The sequence below is a fragment of the Triturus cristatus genome, chromosome 11 (assembly GCF_964204655.1).
Source record: "Triturus cristatus chromosome 11, aTriCri1.1, whole genome shotgun sequence".
NCBI lineage: Eukaryota > Metazoa > Chordata > Amphibia > Caudata > Salamandridae > Triturus > Triturus cristatus.
Window position 1 is genome coordinate 1,062,470,433 of NC_140594.1, and position 23,609 is coordinate 1,062,494,041.

Consider the following 23,609-nt stretch of genomic DNA (forward strand, 5'->3'; position numbering starts at 1 on the left):
TTGCATATGGCTTGGTTCAAACTGGAACGGCATGGTGAGCAAAAAAACGATGGATTTAGGCCCAGATCTCTGTACTGGGGTGAATGTATGACATTGTTCTGCATTCTGTCCATCAACTGTTGTTTTGCATCCATAAGGTTTAACCACAATACTACTATTCTGTGCCGTTGTTCTTTACTGCAGGACCCTTATCCTTGGGCAGCTGATGCAACTGGCTGAGGATCACCAGGATCTGACGAGATGGTTTTTCCCTAAATTGCAGGGCTCTAAACTGCCTGCACCAAACTTTCATCTGTGATAACAGTTTGTCTTTCCTGTCCGTATTAGTTAGTGTTTCCCTTATGGTTCTTCATCAAAAGAGGACATCTTTTTAGATATATGTATTTTTTAATATTGTTTATATAGCACAGTACAACCAAAGAGGTGCACTTTACTGTAAAATGCACTTTACAAGTACTTAAACAGATGAGATACTGAATAAGGTGATACAATAAGGACCTAGGTAATGAGTGAACTATGGAATAGATATTCATAATGCATTATTACTGAAGAATGTGAGGAGCATAAACCCGGAGAGGCAAAGAGCACAGGGAGAGGAGGGTTTATAACATTAAGGCGAGAATAGATGGGATCCCGAATAGAGGAAGCAACAGAATCTGGAGAATCTCAAAGGTCTGTTTTAGAGAGGGGTGGCAAGAGAAGGTAAGAGCAGAGACAGAGGAACAAGAGACAATGAGAACAGACATGTTGAGTGGTCAATTGGAGAATATATGAAAGAATGATGGGCAAAATAAGGCAGATAAGGCTTAGTGATCAAAGGTGACATTTAGGGGCTCATTTATATATTGCCGGAAGGCTCGTTGTTCCGACAGGGCGATGTATTCCTGGCTCATTCCCCGCCCACCACATTTATAAATGACCACCAAACTCATTTATAGAGATTGCCAGGAACCACCATCACAGCAGTTCCTGGCCATGCTTTTACAGTTTTGTGCACCAAACTGTTTTGTTTTTTAATTTTCAAAAAGAAAATCACAAAATGGGTTTTTCTTTTTGAAAATATAAAAAGTAATGCTCCCCTTGCCATGTGTGTCATCTCCCATGGTGAAGGGGAGCATTTTTTGCATTTAACTGTCCCTCACCACCAAGGTGTGCTTGGCAGTGACGAGCAGTAAGAAAATGGTTATATTTCTGCAATTCCTGATTGGACAGGAGGACATACAGTAATTTCGACAGCCCATTCTCCGTTTCAGAGGTTAGGCCACGGCAGTGACAGTGATGGAGTAGTCGCTGCTGTAGCTAAATCGGGAGGGAGGACCTTCATGTTGGCAGTATGTATACTCAGTCGCGACGTTGTATTCATATTGCCGACATATAAATGAGGCCCTTAGTTCCTTGATTAGCGTTTTACTTATTTAGATGACTTGCAAATAAAAGGGAGATTTAGAATCAACAATAAGGTTTTAAAAGATTATGTGGAACTTAATCTGGAGTATCCCGAGTGAACAGGACAGAAAGTGACTGATGAGTCAGAAATGTTTTGTAAATGAAGGAGACCTAGGCATTGAGATGGAGCTGAAACGTGTGTTTTGAGTTTTTTCAGAATGAAAACACTTCCTTAGTGAGTCTGAATACCAAAGGGTTGGGGTAGCACCAGAGAAAGACTGGTTAGCAGCTCCATGATGTAAGAAGTTTTTGTTTCTAGTCAGAAAGTGTCTTTGCTCCTCAAGCTTTTCCGCCCAACACAAGACTCCAGTGGGTTGTGCAGGTATTTTGTTGTTTTTCATGGAGCGGTTCTTTTACTTAACCCTCACTTCATCGGGGAGGCAATGTAGGTGTCTTCGGACCAGAGAACAACCTGGCTACTGAGTGAAGAATGGCTTTTAAGGGCTCAATGTCGAATTTTGGCACTCCACTCAGAAGTGAGTTTCCATAATCAGTAAAGGAAATGACAAGTACATGAACAACTAGTCTGAAGTAGTCTGAAGTCCAAAGGCTGGAGAAAATGCTTTAACTTTTTTAGGGAATACAGTGTTGATCTAACTGCAGAAACTGTTCTGGCACACAAGAAGACACAGTAAACTGGGTATCCAGCCAGATACCAAGTGTTTTGACCTCTATTGCTAGTGACAGATAGAATCTGATTGAGTCCAATTGCCAGTGAGCATACAGTTGAATGATAGAAGATCTATGTAAGAAATTGCCTTCTGCTGTTTCCGGATACAATCTCAATACATTTTGAGACATCCAGTCCTTATGTTTTCATATGCCTATTTCACAGTTCTGGTGTCCTTAAATGACAATCTTGCATACTGATGAACTGTTAAGCCAGCATCTTTGAAGAGCATTCTCAGTGGTTTCAAATGCATTTTAAAAAGAGTAGGGCTAAGATGGAACCCGAAGGACACCACCTAAAGTAGAAGCCACATCAGAGTTGCATTTGCCAATTCATACTAAGTGTTTTCAGTTTGAGAGGCAAGATAAGAACCAACAAAGAACTATTACTTTGGATATTCATGCGCTGATCAAATATGCAGATACGTTTGTGGTTGTCATTGGTATCAAAAGTTGCTGAGAAATCAAGAAGAATGAATAAGCGCACATCATCTTTGTCAATGAAGGAATAAGCATCATCAAGTATTTTTAAAGCGGCTGTGTCCTTACTGTGTCCCTTGTGGGCACCTGATTAGTAAGAACTGAGTCGTCTTTTTTTTTTTAGAAAGGCATTCAATTGGTTTGAAACTAATTTCTCATTCATCCAGCCTGGTTAAGTTGGATACTGGTCTGAAGTTGGAAAGCCCTTTAGGGTCGGCAGAAGGTTTCATTAGTACAAGAGAAACTTTTTTAGGGTCTCTGGCATGATACAATTTCAAAGTGAAGACTTCAAGAAGGAACACCATGATTGTCATGTGTGGCAAGGCTTTATATAATAATAGTGCATGTTACATGGAATGCTGCCATGTAAACGTGACATCATTTAATATTAAGAGAATGCTTGTGATAGGCAGAAGGCTTTAAAAAGTGAAGTAACAGATGTAATGGTAATACTAGCAGAGTGCTTGATAACCATATTCTTGCCTAAAAACCCCATGTTTTTGACACCATTCAATCTAGCAGGATGGAAAAAGAAAACTTTCTACTTCCCTGATGTGCATGTTGTAGCTATGGCTATAGGGAGATGACCTTCTGTAGATCTTAAAAGAAAGAAGAGAGAACTTGCATTTTCTGCTGTAGTTTCCCTATGCATCTCCAGAGGGGCATTGTTTTCAGGTTTTGTAGCAAAACAGGAGCCGAGAATGAAAGAACTTCCCTCACTTCATAATACACCACTAGTGACAAAGGTATATAAGATACAAGTGCAGGGGAGGGGTAGACGCATGGACCAATTGGTGGTGGGGGATGCTGAACAGCCGGTTTCAACTGCTAACCTGATGACAGCATAACGTATGTGTGTAAACTATATATGGCTTGGCATAATTAAAGCATAGTAAACTAATAAAGCTATATAAGTTGTATGGCTGACAGGTTAGGGATGTGTGATGCCATATGATCAAGCCTATCTAACATTTGCTCTGATTTGCCTATTATATGCTGAGTCATTTATAACAATTATGATTACTCGGATTGAAATGATTCTTAAGCTAGTACTTCAAAGAAGGTAATTATATAGATGTAAAATACAAAACATTGTTTATGTCCTGATTTTGGGGTACTAGGGCAGAGCTCCATCTATCATCACCTGCGGATAAGAGGTTCTCCGACAGGTTTGTCTGACTCCTAACATTCCTTGTCCAACAAAGTATAACATCCTGGAGAGTTAGTTAGAGAAACCTGCCAGATCCACTTATCTCTGAAAAGGGTACATCTCTTTTTGGGGTCAAGTGGATTTACCAGATGTGACACCCAATACAATTTGGGCAAACACAACAAAATGGAAGTTGTTTTTTGATTAGTTTGGCTGACATGATATCCTCAAAAATAAGCAAGTGGTTGTACATTTTTTACAGCTTAAGATAATCTTTGGGGATCGGTTCAAATTTTCTCCGGATATCAGTAGAATCTGTGTCGAGTGATTGACATAATGTTGGTGACCGCTGATTAACAAGTGTTTTACCTGTCATTGGATTGATGGAGTATTAGAGACAAAACATTTTTGATGTTAAGTCGCCTATAAAAATATTGCATTGAAAGCTGAAGCAGCAAGACTTGTGTCGTTCAGAGAGTTAGTAAGCCTTTTGACAATGTTGAACAATTCATTAGGTTTATTCATTACTCTTCAGATGCTGAGAGTTTGCTTTGATAATGTCTGCATTACACTATTCCTTCCTTTAACTAAATTCCAGTATTGTTTTTACTTAATCAGAGGATTGTATGGTTTGATATATATGTAAAGGGCATTGCTCCCCTTTTGGGTTTAGAATCTGGTACCCTATATAAATTGTTCTAACTTAATTAAACTACTTACTGGTTGGTATCCACCTCAGATAGATCAAAAGTCTTAAATTCTTTGGCAGCAGCATATATTGGAGTCCTCGTTGTGTGGGCGTGTACGCGAAGGCTATGCTCTTATTACCAAGATTACCAAGAAAGGAGCAAAAAAAAATAAACAAAGTGTGTAGGATGTGTGCAAGCTTGAAGATTTCCACCTCACTCAAATGGAGAGAAAGCAAAGGCTTTCTGAAAACCATGGGGAATATTGAGGGAACAAGGTGCATGCACACCTACACTTTAAGATTTTTGAAAAAGCCATACCGATGCTGTACTAAGGCACTCTGGTCTCCTCTCACACCGTGAGTAAAAGCAGATTAGTAAAGAGACGGGGCAGGGAGCATAGGCGATCGTTTAATTAATGCTTCCAGAGCAGCAATTTATCCTAATTTTTTAAAGCATGAGGCTTTACATCAGAATAGTAGTAGACAACTAAAGTGAGCTGGGGCACTCTCTAGCTGGAGAATGGAGGTGCAAGACTAAATGGTGGTGCAAGACTAAAAAGAACTGCATTTTACTCAAAGCCTATCTAATGCACAGATCTCTTAATGCCCCTTGATCCATATGTAAATCTTATACCATGCAGTCTTCTGTAGCCTGGCTAATATTCCATTTATACTATAAGCCTCAACTACATGTGGACGGTCCCTCCTACCATTTGGATCATCCCTCTAAGCCTATAGCATGAGGTGTTTCTGTCTACCTCGATCGCTATGTTACAAGCCTCAGAGTGCACATTTGTCTTTGCTTTTAGACTGATCCAAGTCTAAAATATACAGCAGTGGTTCCCAACCTGTGGTCCAGGGACCCCTGGGGGTCCGCGAAGCCTCCTCAGGGGGTTTGTGACTACTTTGAAAATTAAATAATATTAACAGATTAATAAAGTGGATATAATTAAAGAAGCTAAATGTACAATTAAAAATGTTTTTAAAGTACTGTAAATGTGTAGGAATTTGAAATTGGAGGCAAAAAATGTAATTCGTATCCTTAGATTGATTCGTGGGAGCAGTGCAGGTGCATCGAACAGAATATAGTATGGATGATGAGTGGCATCAATCGAATTTAGAAAAGCTCCAACCTTTCTGTTAAAATTGAGTTTTTTATTTATATGTGTTTGCAAATTAAATAAAATGTGGCGTCATTTGTGTATTTGTTTGATGAATGTTTTTTTCCAGCATTCTTTGTGTATTGTTTTGCTGTTCAAATCATCGACAATGCTTAGTCGGGGGTCCCCGGCTTCCAGGAATGACTCAATGGGGGGGGTCTCCAGGTTCCAATAATGATTCAGTGGGGGTGCCCAGAAGTCAAAAGGTTCAGAACCACTGAAGTACAGTATATTTTATTGACATCTATCAATTTTCCAAGCATGTGGTGCATGGTATTTCTGTCTACACATCTGTACTCCAAGCCTTGAGAGTGCACAATATCTTTTTACCAGGACTACAGTATAGTGCCCCAATCTGACCCTGGTTTAGCACACCATTTCTATCAGGTGCAGGGTGACATCCCTGGGCAGTTACTTCCGGCTCACAGTGTGGCGGTTTTCTCACTCTGCCCTCAGATTGACGCAGTATTCAAAATTTAGCATTTGTTACCGATAAAGTGTACACCAAGACAACAGTGTTCTGAGTCTCTCTCCAACCAGGATTCACACCACAAGGCAATGAGTGTTGAGTTTCTATGCCCTCAATTCAGTTTGTCTAAGTCCGCAAGGGCAGTCTCTCTAGGCTACAGTCACTATATCACATCTGCAGGGTGTGCCACAACCATCTGTCATGGATCAGTGCCTCGGGTCTATTATAACTCTCAATGCTGCAAAACAGGTCTCTTAGGATACAGTACGTGAAATAATTGCACAAGAATTGATAATGCAAACCTACAGCATACAAGGGCGTTCCGCCCCATCTTTGAACTGCTAAGCCAACAGTATACACACATAGCATTCTGACTCTGCTCTAGCACTCCGTCGTGCATGGCATCTGTGCTCCAGCAGGTGCCTATGGTGTTGGGGGTTTTCTCCACAATAGGATTGGTACAGTCTGCAGTCTTTTTTTCTCTGCTTCAGGCCCATCACTACTCTGTGAACATACCTTTAATTCCCGGCTTAATATGCTCAGAAAATCTTTGTTCTCTTTTCCAGCCTCGGTCTCTCTCAAGATCTCCTTGCTGCAGGATGGTGTACAATGATGCTTGGTCTGCATCATCTCTAGCTTCAAGCTGTCAAACTTAGTCGTGAACCATCGATGAGCTTCCTCCAGGTTAAGTGAGATCTAGGGAGGCAGACAGAATAATTAATCATTGATGCGGGTGTGTAAGGACCAAAGAAAAGGGAATAATGGGGGTATGAGTCTCAACAGTGGCAGGATGGGGTTCGAAGGCTCTTCCAATGAAGTTCCCCACCAATAAAGGTTCAAGAGGAAACATAAGATGTTAAAGCTAGTGAGCTCAACGCTAATCTTTGGCAGTAGTTTGGAGCAAGTCTTGTCATGGAAGGATAAGGGTCTTGTCTTTATTAATCCTGGTAATCTTGATCTATTTGCTCTACTAATTTTACAAAAAACATGGACTATCTACCTAACTCAGTAACATAATCGGAAACTGCATCTTAGAGAAAACATGCAAGGCCAAGAGTCGCATATAACCTCCCTAGACTTCACAAAAGGTGATGGGCAGAGTGCCTTCATTATTTAATTAATATAAACCACTGGTAATCACTATTGGTCTCATTCAAGTCCATTGTGTTTAGCTTGTCTGTACTATTACAGACAAGCACCATCCATAGGGAAATCAGCACTGGTGCCACCCCACAAGGGACTCATCACTTTTTTCCTTTTCTCAGTACAACACCCTCAATGCAATATCTATGCCTCCTGCGTCTCGCTGAGGTGGCTCAATGAGGTGGAAAGATGTCTGGGGTGCCTGTGCTCTCCTTCAAATGTGACATTATGTGGCAGTTGGATTGGAAAATTACTACAGCCCGAACAAGGCTGATTTGCATAGGGCCAGCCCGTCTGTAGTGACACAGCAAGCAAAAAATTATGCCCAGAGCAATTTCCAGTGGCTGACATTTATCCAAGCACTTCGCCTATCACTATTTTGTTTTATTCCATGGTGCAAAGGGTAGACCTGGACGAGGGTCCCATAGCTCACTCTGAAAACCAAAAGTGCATTTCTCTGATAAGGCGCAAAAAGTCTGAACAGTAAGTGGTATAAGAAATTAACTTTGGTAATGAGAGCCATACAAGATTCTGTGAGCAAAATAATCTTCTTAACACATTTCAGACAGACAGCCTATGTGCAGTGTTCAGATATGCAGCATAAAAGTAGACAAGCTGAACATACAAATATGAGTGGCCAGGTTGGTTCCTCCTTGCAGTCTAGCCAAACTTCGAAACCTCAGGGGCATGCAAAGGTTGCAATGGAAGCCATTTTGCAGGCAATGCCCAATGGAAAAGTTACTTACCTGTACTCCTAGTTGTCTGTAATAGGTATTCCATCTTAATCCATAACAGGTGGAATATCTGCACACATGCAGGATCTTTGGAACACATTATAAAATATTTTTCATACAAAAGAAGTGAAGTTAATAAAAAAAAGCCTACAAAAGGTAAGGTTTTCTGGAGCTTTTTATTTTACAACATACATCCACTCTGTCAAATTAGTCAAGGAGTACACACACCTGCAGTGTCAGCGTGAACCTGCACCTTCAGGAATTCCAGATGGTTTCAGACATCTTATCCTGCAGTGCAGAGTTTGGTTTTTAACATAACCTATGGGAGAATCTTGACGTGAAAAAAGGAAATAAGTTACTTACCTGTAACTTCAGTTGGCTAATATTAGTTTCTTTTATAGATTCACATTCTTCAATCATTTCCTGTTGTCAGAGTAGGAACCCCTAGTAACTTTACAAACAGCAATATATACATAAATAAACTCATTAATGTTGAAAAAACCATGTAATCTTTACCTTCCAGTCCACGTCATATACGCAAAATTCCAAACAATCAGAACCCACCCCACCCAGCTGTACCCTTGACTGGTGTTATGAGTTGTAGTAATACATGCTGTAATCCATCTTACAACAGTCTACTTAGACACTACACTTCCCTTTACTTCCCAATCCAAAAGCTACAAAGAGTTGATCCATTTTAAGTATCATCTTTGCTGCATACAAGTTAAACCGTAGACATCATTTAATGTCCAATGAATGCCATGCCCTTTAAACTGCTGTTTCTGGATTTGCAAAGAATGTTGGAAAATACATCTTCTGCCTCAAATGAAACGTAGTTGGTACCTTTGAAATAAACTTTAGATTCGTCATTACATCCTTTTTAAAAAATGAAATATGTCTCTTTACAACATAGAGCCTGCATCTCACTAGCTCTCCTTGCTGATTTTATTGCTAATAAGAAAGCAGTTGTCCAAGTTAAATGGTTCAATGTTGCTCTATGGATTGGTTCAAACGGCGCTTTCGTCAAAGTCAATTCAATAATCAACTCCCATTCTGGCGCTTGTCTTAACTGAAGGACATTTTCTGAGCAGTCTTTCCATAAGTTCCCTTATCACTCTCTGAGAATTCAATGTCTCCTGATCTGGAGATATTAGAAATCTCAACATTGCTGCTAAATTCACCTTCACTGACATAACGGACAACCCCTTACTCTGCTAGATGCAATAAATAAGCTAAAAAGTCATGAGGTTCCATATTAGTTGGATCCAATTCCTTTCTATGTGCCAATAGGACAACACTTTTCCATTTCAGATTGCACATTTTAATAGTTGGTGGAGATCTTGCTTTTCTTAAAACCTCTTTACAATCATCTGAAATCCTCAAATTACCAAGCTCTAAGTCTTGATGAGCCATGCTGTTCGGCAGAGAAGCTCTGGGTTATGGTGAAGTATACGCCCCTTGTGAGTAGCTGGACATTCGCTTTGAGTTGCACCAGCTCTTCTACACTCGCCTCCAACAGATCTGCATACCAATGTTGACGTGGCCTTGCAGACGCTACCAAAATCACATTGCAACTTTCTTCCCTCACCTTGCATAATACCATTGCAATCAGTGATGTTGGTGGCATTCACAAGCTTTCCGGTACAGTTTATTGCATATGCATTGTCTCGAGTTCTTGGGCAAAACCATCTGCTCTCAAACTTTGTGCACTTGCGAACCGTTGCACCATTTCCCAGGCTGGGTTTTCCCATCTCTGAAATATTAAATTCAATTTCCTGGAGTCTGTTTCCTATTCGTGGGTATCCACATATTGTCTGCATAGCCGATCTGCTTCTTTGTTGTTCAAACCTGGTAGGTTTTTTGCCATCAACGTTACATTGTTGCTGATTGCCCATTTCCAAATCTTTTGTGCTTCCTTTGAGAGCAGCATTGATCTGGTTCCTCCTTGCTTTTGAATATAACACATTATAGTTGTATTGTTTGTCCTGATCATAACATGACAGTCCTTCTCTACATTTAGAAAGCCTTGCAACGCTAGTCTGACTGCTCACAACTCCAGAACGTTTATCTGCAACTGCTGCTCTTTCTTTCTTTGATCACAAACAATTTATGTGCATCCTGTGTAGCTGAGCTCCCCAACCTACTGTAGAACCATCTGTACACAGAGACATCGGTGCTTTTTCTGCTTTCAGTGTTTGTCCCTTGTAAGCATTCTCTTTGTGCATCCCCCAATGAAACGTCTTCCTCATAAGCGGTGTATCTGGACTATTTTGCCACATCCTCCATGCACCTGTAGCCATTGTTGCTTAACTGCTCTTAAGAAAGCCTCCTCCAAAACAGAAAATGAAGAATCATCAGAATGCATGACAACCTAAACCCTAGAACTGCCTTGAGCATTCTCACAGAAACCCTTTCTTGCTCTATCAAAGACACCTGCTTCACTAACTTCATGCCCCTTTCCTGAGACCGAAACTCCATCGAAACACCATCCCTTCTGTTGTTACAATCCTTTCACCTAGAAGCACCAATTCTCTACTTGGATGCAGATTTGATTTCCTCCTGTTGATAGCTAGTCCCAACTTCAAAAGCACTTCCTCTGTCAAACTGGACATGTTTGCCTTCTGTAGTCTACCTGCTTTAATAAGCCAGGCAACCAGGTACGGATACACCATACCCCATTCTCCTTATATAAGCTGCTATTGGAGCCTTACACTTTGTGAAAACTCAGGGTGCTGAGCATTTTTTTAAAATGCCTTTTTATTTATTTTTTACTTATAACAGTGGTGTACGCCAATCCACATGATCACACATCAAGCTTAACAATACATGTGCTGTATTGCACAAGAAGTCCTACAGCAGAGTGACATGGTAGGCTTCTTCTGGCCAGCCATCCTCCTTACTTCTCAGCCCACCCCAAGAGCAACCCATATCATTCACTCCCATGCTCATAATAGCCCCACCATTTCATAATGGTGCATTATAGTGTATTGTACGAACAATTAACAGTAACATTAACATACACTGGGCCTGATGATATGGGTGGGGGAGGCATCTCCCAACTTTATAAGTCTTTGGTAATCAATATGCCAAACCCATTGGGGACATGGAGGGCTTGGTGGGAGGAGGATGTGGGTGCTGCTGAGGATGATGAATGGGTGGAGGCGAAGTTGGCCTTCGAGGATCCTTGCCATTCTAATGCATCTCCGCGTGATTCAGTTCCGTTATTTCCAGAGGATGTATTACTTCCCTGAGAGACTTTGGCGAATGGGTTGGGCCCGTTACCCGGCGTGTTTACAGAGCGGATCTACTCCAGTCACCCTTTACCACACTATTTGGATGTGTGCAGAGGCACAGACGTACTGGAAGGCTGTTGACAGGTTTATCAGGCGGGTGGTGCGAATTCCCTTAGCGCTTGTTCTTAAGGTAGTCTTACGGGTATTATAGAATTGGTGGGTGACTCCAGGACAGTCCACTATATGATTGTCACCACATATATAGTGTCCAAGAGAGACCTCGCCAGGTATTGGACAGATGTACATACCCTATACATATATGAGTGTGCCAGCAGCATGGACTCCTGCGCGAAACTGCAAAAGCGGATGTATAAGGCGCAGGGGATCGGTCCCCCAGAAGTACATCTGCATATGGGGGATATGGACTGGGGACATTGGTTGAGTCCGGGAACATTATCCAATTTACAATGTATACCTACTGTTGCTTGAGCGATATTTGATATGTTTATTTCAAGTGTGACTCTTCATTTCTTTTGCACATCTACGCGCATTCTATTGCAGCCTATGTGGCCTGGACCTGGTGGTCTTGTTGATGTTGTACACTAAAACCAATAAAATGTGCTATAACATTTTTTTTAAAACATTCACTGGGCAATTTAATAATATCTCCACTTTGAAAATCACTTTGCTTTTAACCCAACACCCAGGACGCCAACATCTCACATTCAGCACTGGTCAAAACTCTCCGCCGAGAGGTAGCACTTTGAACTGGTAATATTGACAATCTACCACGAAACTGAGATATTTTCTGTGTTTCTTTTGAATCAGAACATTGAAATATGCATCTTCCCGATCTATTGAACTGAGGAAATCCCCTTTCCTTATAAATGGAAGGATCTTGTGATGTGTAATCATATGGAAACTTTGTTTCTTTATAAATGTGTTCAGCTCCCTTAGATCTAAAATTGGACACCACTCTCCAAATTTCTTTAAAATAAGAAAGAATCTTAAATAGAAACCTTCGTATGTCTCCTCCAATGGCACCCCCTCCATAGCTTCCTTTCTATTCTTTATCTCCTCCTTCTAAGGTCTGTTTCGTTCTTGTTGATTAAATGGATGGAGGCTCCTTTAAAAACTTCAATGCATGACTGTCTTACAATTTCCAAAACCCATTTGTCTGATGTTTTTTAGTGCCAACTTTCCAAATAAAATCGCATTGTTCCTCCCGCTGGCAGCTGAACATGGGAAGTGCCCCCAACAAGCAAGTCATGCTCTATCTCCTTTCCCTTCAAATTTTGAGAGCAGACTTCCTGTACGCACTCTATTTCCTTGTCCTCTCTGTTGTCTTTGCTGTTGTGCTTGCTGTCCATATTCACTATACTGCCCACATGATCCATCCTGCCTGTAGGGATGCAAAACAGTACTCTGGTGCTCCTGACCTGGTCTTTGATACTGCCTTCCAAAACCTCTGTACGGCTGCTTATTCTGCAACATCCTTAGAGAAAGAGTCATTTCAATATCTGCTTTTAAGTGTCTAAAGAGCCTCATCCACCTTTTTCCCCAAACACATTGTTGCCAACACATGGCATGTCCATTATACATGATTGAACCTCTGGTCTAAATGATGTGTTCTTTAACCAGCTACACCTGCTCATAACTGCTGCATTTCCAATTTGCCTAAAGGTATATGTCAACGCATCCATTGGTGCATCTGCCATCTTTTAACATTGCCTTAGACTTTTCTTCATCTTCCTCTGGCAACTTTTCTAAGAATGGTTCCATATCCCTCCACAATTAAACACATCAAATATTGTCACTATTGCTGATGCATTAGCAACAATTAAGTGCATCAGTCGCCAACACATTAACTCTCTTCCCCATAGAGTCCCATTTCCATCCCTCCTTATCTGTAGACTCAGTACATAGAGATGAAGGATTACAAGACCTCCCTTGTGCGGCATCTGAGATCACTTAATCAGTACAAACCTGATTCAAAATACATCCTACAGAATCATGCGTGGCCTTGTATTTTTTCTCAGCTCTTGCCAAAATATACTGAGGCAGTTGCAGGGTTCTGCGTCGTTGTTAGGCCCTCCTCCAACAGATGATCTAGCACAGGTATTGATTCAGCACTTCTGTGAGATTTCTCTTTAAAGTAAATTTAAAAAATAACAAGACTTCTCACCACAGTCGTGGGGAAACTGAAGCACTCTAATGTCTTTTCTACTAACAAATGAAATCTACCAATATCATCTGGTGTGAACTCCTGAGTTTTGGCCTCTGGACTTGCATCTTCTGCACTATAAACTAGTTCCATTCCGAGTCCTCTGGAGGAGACTTTGGTGGACCCTCTGTACCTAAATCAACGGGGTTATTATCGTCATCTGCATATGGTGACCTTGCCTCTCTTTCCTCTTCACTCTGCTCAACAGCCATACTATCATCCGGTTCTGCACCCCTTGCCAAATCTTGCTCTCCATCATCTTCCTGTGCCTGAGGCTGCATTGGTCTTAATTTTGGCAGATGTGCCATCTTTGCCAACTCTGTCTTCTGTTCATCCTGCTTCTAATCTGTAGGGCTAAACCATAGGGGATGATGGACGGAGTGTTGAATATTGCAAGCACTCACCCCCAGTCAACTGATCTGGGTTTAATCCATAATTCTTTAGCTCTCTCCGCCACCCTAGTTCAGACATGGCCATATGCAAATCAGTCTGACCCTGTGCCTCATGGGAACAGTCCAGCCCGAACCGCCAAGCCATGTCTTCTCTGGACCGAAAACAAGCATCCTGGGACCGGTTTCTAGCTAATCAGCTGTCATCAGCCAGGCTAGCTTGAATCCAGGGGCAAAGTGAGCAAGGGACCCACGTCTGGGCACACCCTGCCAACTCCAATCTGTAGGGAGCCTCTTGTAGATGTCAGCAATACTACCTTGCATTGAGATAAACAATCGCACCTATAACATCCTTTCTAAATTACGTACCCATGTTGGCAGGCTCAGGTGGCTATACTGGAAGTACTAATCAGTGAGTCGGACAAACGCAGCAATAGTACAATGGGATGCTGGGTTCGACATCCTCATGAGAATGCCCAGCTAACACAGAATCCTTCTGTGTGATTGTAGTGCGGTCTTAACCACTCAAAAGCAATGATTATCATGGTAACTGTGGATTGCCTCAATTTGTTGATCACTCTGAAGACAAGGGATCATAGGAATGATGTAAGCCAATGTCCTCCACCAGTCTTTAATAATGGACATTCCCTGTGGACTGAGCCTCTGGAAAGCTGGATGCAAAGTCATTTTGCGATTCTCGCAGTGATGAGCAAATCAATGCAAGGAATTCTCCAGACATCAAATAGGTCTTCTAGTATTGGTCATTCAGTACTCATTGGTGCCCTTCTATGGAGGGGTTTGCCAAACTCAGCAGATTTCCAGAGCTAGGAGATGTACTGCCCTCAGCAATATGTTCCTAACCATCTTCCCAGGACCACTTTGGATCTGATTCCACCTTGTTCATTGAGATAGTGCACTATTGTCGTGTTGCTCGGTTGCAGCAAAATGCTTCATGTTGTTCCTGAAGAAAGGACGAATTTTAGGGCTTGGTGCACTGCCATCAATTGCAACAAGGTGATGTGATATCATTGCTGTATTAGGGACCGTATCCCTTGGGTTAAGACTTTGCCCATGTGGACCTTCCTGCCCCTGCTGAAGTGTTTATCACCATGTATAAAGTCATACATTGTCTGAAACGAGGCATGTTTGTCTTCTTGAACCACCATGGGAGAATTTAAATGGTAACTTGAAACCTTTCTTCCCATTGTCACGTAGTTTAGGACCATATATCCTCATAAACACCCTTAATTACACACATGCAGCTTGGTGTATGGAAGAATGAAATGCATGAAGCCATTCTGACTCAGGTGAGGGGACATGTTTCATGCTTGGGACTGCATTCATTTACAGGAGCTGAGTCTTCAATTAGATAGATGACTGTCCACAAAGGGAACACTTTAGCACCTTTTGTGTCCACTAATGTTCCAATGCACTAGATTGCCTGAATTTGGTGTAGGATGGACTAAAATGAACTGATCTCTAGAACCAGATCAAAGACTAGATCTACAGTAGACTCGATGTCATGTTTTCAAACAAACTGGCTTTTAATAATCAATTATACATGTTCATATAAACAAATATGCATTTTCTTTTTAAAGCCACCCCAACCACTGCCCAGCACTTAAAAATTATGTGCTGATCTTTGCCAGCACAAGGTTCTAATCTTCCATTTGGGCTGTGCGACTTGTCTATCCGAAACATGAGGAACCTCCTGTGAACCACTCATATTGGTATGAGAAGGTACGAGTCAAAGATCGACAAATGCCTTCCAGTTTCTCTGATCTACAGTCTTTGGAAGCGCTAATAGCCTGATCTGAAGTGATCAAGTGTTCCTTAAGCTCCTCTTTAAACTCATCTTGCTTCTTCCAGGGAAGGATATGATGACGCGAAATGCTCAATACTTTTCTGCTGAAACAATATGTAACAGGATGGTAATCCTCAAAGGAGGGGGTGGGGTCAGGAAGGCTTTATTCACTAATGAGTCCATCCCTTCTACTTCCTTTCTCTGGATGTGTATATGAAGTGAAACCCCGAGCATTGTGGCACTTCTGGGCTGCCACAATTTCCAGGGAGTCAAGAAACAGACTTCTTAGACAAGCAATGGATCTGACTCTTGCGGTATTCGCTATGTTCCTGTGCTGATTTTATAGATGAAAGGGAGAGAAAAGTATATATGGTAGGTTTTAGTTATCCCAAAACCAATGGCAAGTTTGCAAACACCTCTCTGCAACAAGAAGGGTTGTGCCTGCAAAATAGAAGAAGTGGAGCGTATGGGTCCTGTACTTCGGTTGTCTCCTTGATAGACAGTAATATCAATTGTTAGAAGAAGGGATGCCACCAATCTAAGGCATTTGATATTGCCTTCTTCCTCATACAGTCTCATAATTTGTAGTTTGTGTCTGTCACTGCGAAGTAGGAAGAGCTGGAGCTGAGATAGGAATCATGTAGGTCTGACGGGGGTAGTGTTGGTTGTTGGGATGGATGGCAGCTCCTCATCAGAGGGTTATGGCTATGCAGAATGTTTATCAGCGTCTTCCATCTTCTGTCCTTCTTGCTTGTTGTGGAAGTGTATTCTCTGGAAGACAAACTCCAAAAAGAAGACCATCCTTGTGACACAGAGGCTCTCGATGTGATGGATATGGAGGATAAACAGCAACTTAAATGTCTAATTGGAAGTTCTGGACACTCTTGATCTCAAATACCTCAACATCAAGAGCACAGAAGTAGAAGAGTCTTGTGTTGAATTCTGCAATGTCGACAGGAAGTTGGCATTGCAGAATTCAATACCCGAGGTAAGATCAGGAGGTCCTGAGGGAGTAAGACTGGTTTACATCTAAGGCAAACATAGCCCCTATTTTACAGGGTACACCACCCATCAATGCAGGCATGCCCTGAATCTAGCTATCACCAGAGAAACTTTAGAATGTTTCATAGTTCCGGTCAATAAGTCAATCAATCAATCAATCCACTTTATTCGATTAATTAAAATCATAAAAGTACAAAACAGCAACTACAATCATAGACAAATACAGTAATAAGATAGCAATATTATATTATAATCAATCACATAAACATATCTCTTACAAAAAGTTATTTCATTACAATAAGAGAAAAGATTCATAAAAATATAAAATTATTATAATATTTCCTCATTCCACATAATAGCAGCAATAAGACTAGTAATATTAAAAGTACTTCTCTAAGGGATCAATTAGAGTTATTCAATTCATAAGGGTACATGGGCTATAATATGACATTAATTTTATTTATTATTTGTTTTGTTTACTATATTTTATAATTTTCCCCCTAATCCTAACTAAGAAGGAAGCAATGTTAAAAATATCCCACGTATTACTTAACATTTGTAAGTAAAGTAATGCGGGTTTGGCCTGTAAGAAGCCCTTTCTAATTAATAAAGGGACCAAAAACTTCTTCCGAATGTCGGTATAGTGTTTGCAGAACAATAAAAAGTGTAGAGTGTCTTGGATAGAATGGTTATCACAAGAACACGGTCTTGCTTCCTCTGGTTTACACCACCCCGCATAGTCGCCCAAAATAAATGGAATCAAATTAAAACGAAACCTAATCAAAAGCCAACGATGGAACGGCTTGGTAACAATTGTCAGATACGGCTCTATCAAGAACGTCGTTCTGACCAAAAAATGGGCTCTGACTAAAGGTTTCTGCAACTCATGTTCTTCCCGTTCCAACATCAACATATTAATAAAATTATTTTTGACCCATTTCAAATCTTCCTTCTTAATCCTCTCAGGAAATTCAAATAATTCCTGCCGCCCTATTTTAGATAACATAGATTTAACATAGACTAACCACATGCTTTATCCAATTTAACACAGTCCCGCAATATCCGTTGATTCAAGGTTAGTTCTGGGTTAAGCCATACCTTGAGCCAGCAAAGTAACGGTGCTGTGCTCAGAGTATCAGAAAGATAACCCAAACCTAGTTCCTGGTGTATGTAAAAAATAGGAGTAGACTGCGGTACTGAGAGGAGATTACGCAGGAATCTATTTTCGACTATCTGTAACTCTGCCTGATAATTAAATCCCCATATGGATGAGCCAAAGGCCGCTATAGCCAAACACTTGGATCTATACATCTTAATAATGGCCTCCACAGGTCTTGCCCCCAGGCGCTGTGCAAACCCTAATAGAGCAGAAGTCGATCTGATTACTGCATTTTTAAAAATTTTTTGCTGGGGTACCCAAGAACTTCTTTCATCAAATACTACCCCTAAATATGTGAAAGAGGGTACAGAAGACACTAATCCCCCATTGCAGTAAAAACTTTTAGCTTTAGTGACTCTGCGACCAGTAGACAGGATGTGTGATTTTTCTATATTTACTACCAGGTCCAGAGACACCATAAAAGCTCCAAACGCATCCAAAAGTCGCTGTAAACCTACCGCTGTCCGTGCCAGTAGTACAGCGTCATCCGCGTATAGGAGAACTGGAATTAAGCAATCTCCTACAAGCGGAATATCCAGGGTTGCCTTGACCAAAGTTTTATCCAGGGCATTAATATATAATGTAAAAAGCAGGGGCGCCAATATGCACCCCTGGAGTACACCTCTCCTAGATTTAAAACATTTAGAACACTTGCCATCCTGTGAGAGCCTAATTGATGCAGTGAGGTCACGATGAATATCAGCCAAAAACTAAACCAGGCCCGGATCCAAACCCATTTCCAGGAGAATACTCCACAGCTTCGACCTATTAACCAGGTCGAAAGCTGAGGTCAGGTCCATAAAAGCCATCTTCAGCGAACCCTCTTTCGCCATAGTATATTTACTGATTATTAGAAAAAGATTCAGACATTGGTCCATGGTGCTTCGTCCTTGTCGAAAGCCATATTGTAAATTAGATATTATTTTATTGTCATCAGCCCATTCTGTAATCTTCCCTAATATCACTTTACCTAGTATTTTAACCACCGAGTCAATCAAAGATATTGGTCTATAACACCTTGGTTCACTCCTCTGACCCTTTTTAACCCCTTCGCCGCGGCACGAATTCCGCCGCGGCGCTGGGGGGGGGTTTGGGGGCAGTGCGGCGCCGCTGTGCTCATGACGGAACCACGCCGTCATGAGTCACGGGCGAGCTGTGCTCATGACGGAGTGGTTCCGTCATGACTCCGCCCACTGCGCTAATCGCCCGCACAGGCGGGGAATTAACGCCGCGTGGGCGGAGCGGCCGCCAACGGCCGCAGCATGACGGAACCATTCCGTCATGAGCACACGGCGCCCGTGGCTCATGACGGAGTGGTTCCGTCATGAGCACGGAACGGGTTAAAGACTGGAATAATAATTGAGTGAGACCAAGATGCGGGGAACCCAATCATTCCCACAGCATTAAAAACATTGACCAGTATCTTTGCCCAAAAATTGGGATTATACTTATAAATATCTGCTGGGACATGATCTGGACCAGGTGCTTTATTACTAGACGTGTTTTTTATTGCTTTTTCAATATCCTCAACATCAAAAATGAGAGGTGCTATACCTTGCTGAGATGGAATTTTGGAATAGGTATCAATTAGCTCACCTGAGCCATAGATTCTTTCAAAACGGGATAACCATTGTGCTTCTGTAACGATACTATCCTAATTGTCATTTTCCAGGCCAGAAAAGAGTGGAGTGTTAACAATAGACCAGAACCTGGAACTATCCTTTAAAATATCAACAGATAGGAGAGCATTCCAGGCCTCTGCCTTAATCTCTAATTTCCGCCTATGGACTGATAATTTATATTGTTTTCGTAACCTCACTATCAAAGCCCTATCTCGAGGAGAACTTTTCAAAGCTAAAATTAAAGCACGATGGGCTTGTGAACAATTGTCATCAAACCATTTTTCTTTCCGTTGAGCTTTCATTTTATTATTAGTGATCAGGTCTGCTGCGATCTGTCTACAGATACCATCAAAAGCCCCAAGTACAGCATCCTTGGAGTTTGAGGGATCAGTACATGTTATAATGTGCTCACTAGTTTTTAAGCATAGATCAGTAAAAAATGTAGCAGGCAACACTTTAGACCACTTAAGCCTCCTTCCTTGATCACAAGTTACCATACTAGTAGCACCCGATTTTTCCCCGCCATTTCCTAAAAACCCACAGCTGTTAGCTAATTCCAATATAACAGGATTATGGTCGCTAAAAGGCGATATTATAGCATTATAGAATACTACCTTATCAAGCAATTTTGGAGTCAAGAAAATGTAATCAATGATAGTCTCACTAGCCTTGAATGTAAAGCAATGATCAGCAAGATTAATAAAAACAGGTTCAAAAAGATCAGCTTCAGACAAAAAAGCCTCTAGGCCTTCACCTTGAGAGGAATGCTCGAAATGAGGAATCTCTGAGTTTGTATGGGCCAAATGATCAACAATATAACAATGTCGATCACATAAATGTATATTAAAATCACCCATAAGTACTATATGGTAAAATGTGGATTGATTCGTCCTGTACTCTATTAAAAAAGAGTTCAATTTGTTCAAATGTTGATTTATAAAATCACTATCCCCTGAGTTATAAAAATTAATAAGTAATAACTTAGGATTGTTTGGACAACTTACTTCTAGTATCAAAAGATTAAACGAATCAGCCTCAAGTCTTCTTCAAGTTCCCTTCATCCTATGAGAAAGAAGGAACATCAAACCACCCTTTGCTCTACCAGCCAACAACGGACATGCAGGTAGGGAATAAGATCTGAACCCATCCAACCAAAAACCATCCCCCTTATCCCATATTCCTTGGAGAGCAATTATATCATACAGGTTTATAGAATTCAACCAAAGTGGATCATCCCTTTTAGATTTAAGGCCTGCAATGTTCCAGCTAATAATCTACATCTTAGGGGAGATTCTGCTCTTATATCATCTAGGCCTTGACTTGTTTGGGACAAAAACTGCCCTATCCGCCCCTGACCCCACCGGTCAATCATTCCGATCCAACAGAGTAATAGGAAGAAATCTATTTGAAACTAGCAGTCCTCCCTCCTTAGGTCTGGGTAGTAAGGCTGACTTTTTAGGGGATGTTACCCCACCCTCTCTAACCTTACCAGCATAGGATCCACTAGCAAAACCATGTGGAAAACTCCGGCCCAGGTGAGAAGGACTAATGGGAGCTCGCAATACCTTGGATGGAGGATAAAAATATCCCAAAGGTACGGCTCTAATATCTCCCCCAAACAACTCTGTGGCATCCCAAAACAACCTCTCGGCTATGTCCCGGTTATTAAAGTTAACTATGATCCAATCACCTGGCACACATTTAGGGCCATTACCCACCCATGCAACTCGTCTGGCCATTATAATGTGGGCGGATATCCCAGGGAGTCCAGTAGAGTGATGCTCACACCAATTTTTTGTCTTACGCAATAGAACCTCTGTTGATTCAGTGTCATAAATACTTAAAGGCGGGACCCCTACAAGGATTGCAACCAAAGGAGTGGCCTCTGGGGGTAAATTAATTTTACATGTATTCGGGCGTGCTTTTTTCTCCTGCACAACAACATTCTTATCAATTGCCACATTCACGCTTAGCTCTGTAAGGTCAACAAAACTTTTATCTATAAGAGGCATAAACCCTCCCACTTCAACTCGACCTAGGGTCCCCACAAAGCTATCGACAACCTTGATTTGTGTTTCAACTGAGGGTGCAGGCTGGTGACTCCCTAGGTGTTTCCCTCGAGAGTCTGCAACAATCTCTAAACGAGGGGAAAGTGGTAGATTCGACTTCACGCTGACTTGTGGAGTACATTTAGTATCTCTTCTAAAAGAATCTATCATAGAATCCAGGCGGTCACATTTTCTCTTCAGATCAGCAACACACACATTCATAGTATCAATTACTTCTTTGGCAATATTAGTCAGTATGGATTCAAACCGAGTAGAAAATATCTCTTCCAACAAATTCCTGAGCATTAATTGAATGTTCTCATCCAGCACGGAAACAATCTTTGTTTGACAGGTTTTTAATCCCTTCTATTTTTTGTTAGATTTTCTAGCTGAGCGCCGATCCCCCTGAGGCCTTACAATTGGTCCTTTAGGTAACTTCACCCCATCCAAGACAGGCACTTGAAATGTTATGTCCCCTCCTCCTGTGACAACACTGTCAGGGGCCTGGGGAACGAGGACAATCTTCGGTCCATTAATCACCACCACTGGATTCAGGGGTATTGGAGTTTTTAGTGGGGGGCCATTTTCCACGATGTCTTCACCCTCCTTATTACTTAAACCCAATTCCCTTTCGGCATTTGCTATCTCATTATTCAGTACACCTACCGCTGAAGTCAAGTAAGAGATTATAGATGAAGACTTTCTTGGTACTTTAGCCTTAGCTCCCCCCTGATCCTGATTACCAAGCAATTTTCGCTTACCCATGGTTTGGCGGTTAGACAGGTGGCCCAGCCCAGCCTCCTCCAGGCTCTGACGGGCACAGACGGGCCCGTCCTTGGCCCGGGCTTTGCCCGGGCACGCCCGCGCGCGTCCCGCGCTGCGTATTCCCCGGACTGTTTAAGAGGGCTTCAGACGCCCTCTGATGACACCTGTTCTCTGCGCTGAAGCTGGCCTTATGGGGGATGTAGTTTTTCCTGAAGCGAAGGCAACCAAAGCCATTTCCCTCACGGCAGCGAAGAGTATAGTAAGTCCGATCCCCTCACGGCAGCGGTGTGAATGTCACCAAAGGATTTCAAAGCGCGTCCCGCGCTGCGTTTTCCCCGGACTGTTTAAGAGGGCTTCAGACGCCCTCTGATGACACCTGTTCTCTGCGCTGAAGCTGGCCTTATGGGGGATGTAGTTTTTCCTGCAGCCAAGGCAACCAAAGCCGTTTCCCTCACGGCAGCGAAGAGTATAGTAAGTCCGTTCCCCTCACGACAGCGGTGTGAATGTCACCAAAGGATTTCATAGGTGACAGTAGGTGAGAATAGAAGCTATTAGGGCACCTGAAGGACCTTCAACTGAAACCAAAAATATGTATATTACACATGACACAATGGATAAATTACCCAAAAAGAGAGCAGAAATTCCCAGTCTGGTAGCAGAGAACACACGCCAATTGGAAACAGCATATCCACATACCACAAGATAAATCTAGGATGACAGTCTTATGTCGACCCACAGGAAAGACACCAATCTGAAAATATTGTAGTATCGGGGGAACTATAGCTGTGGAAACATATAAAGCCATACTTGGGAAATCATCACCTGCTGTGCTCCGAGACGTTCTGAAGAGCAAAGAAGAAGAACACGTAGCCAGTTAATGATACGGGGTATGCAACTCAAGGCAATTATGACAGACTCAGAAATTATTTTAAGAATTGTCAATAGTGTTGCTGATCTAATAGCAATCAAAGACTGGCTGATACAGCTCTCTATAATATTCTTTCAACTATAAAGCTCCATTTAGAAAGATACTCTAGAGATAAGCTCTCCCAGACAATAGGTAAGAACAAAAGAAGAGCGAGGATCAGTCCCCAAAGAAAAGAGACAGGAGCAAGAAAAAGGAATAGAAACTACGCTGTGTAGTAATAGGTCTCTACCAGAAGTTCTCCTCACTATCAGAATAGTTACTGACAGTTCTGGTTAGGTAACCATAGGGTTTAAGATCACGTATCTCAATTCTGATGAATATTTCCCTCCCTATCCACAAGATCAGAGACCAGGTCAAGACACTCAAAAGAGGTATTCCTGAAGACAAAAGACCTGACCTTCCTTACAATTACACGGCTGACCCATATTCAAAATACAAATCTCCAGAGACGGGACAAGGAAGGGCCCGAGTACATAGGAGCAGAAAGGGGCCAAAC

General features: G+C 41.8%; 1 protein-coding gene across 2 annotated transcripts in view; it reads right to left on the minus strand.

Moving 5' to 3' along the window:
- Window positions 1-23,609, minus strand: part of CCDC150 (coiled-coil domain containing 150) — a 343,163-nt gene that overhangs the window by 18,460 nt on the left and 301,094 nt on the right. Inside the window, exon 27 of one of the 2 annotated variants that reach the window (XM_085635385.1) lies at window positions 6,579-6,758. In XM_085635385.1, the coding sequence (XP_085491511.1) occupies window positions 6,579-6,758 (180 nt within the window). Of the gene's footprint in view, window positions 1-5,938; window positions 6,759-23,609 lie in introns of those variants that run through there. The other variant, XM_085635384.1, reaches the window with a different exon arrangement.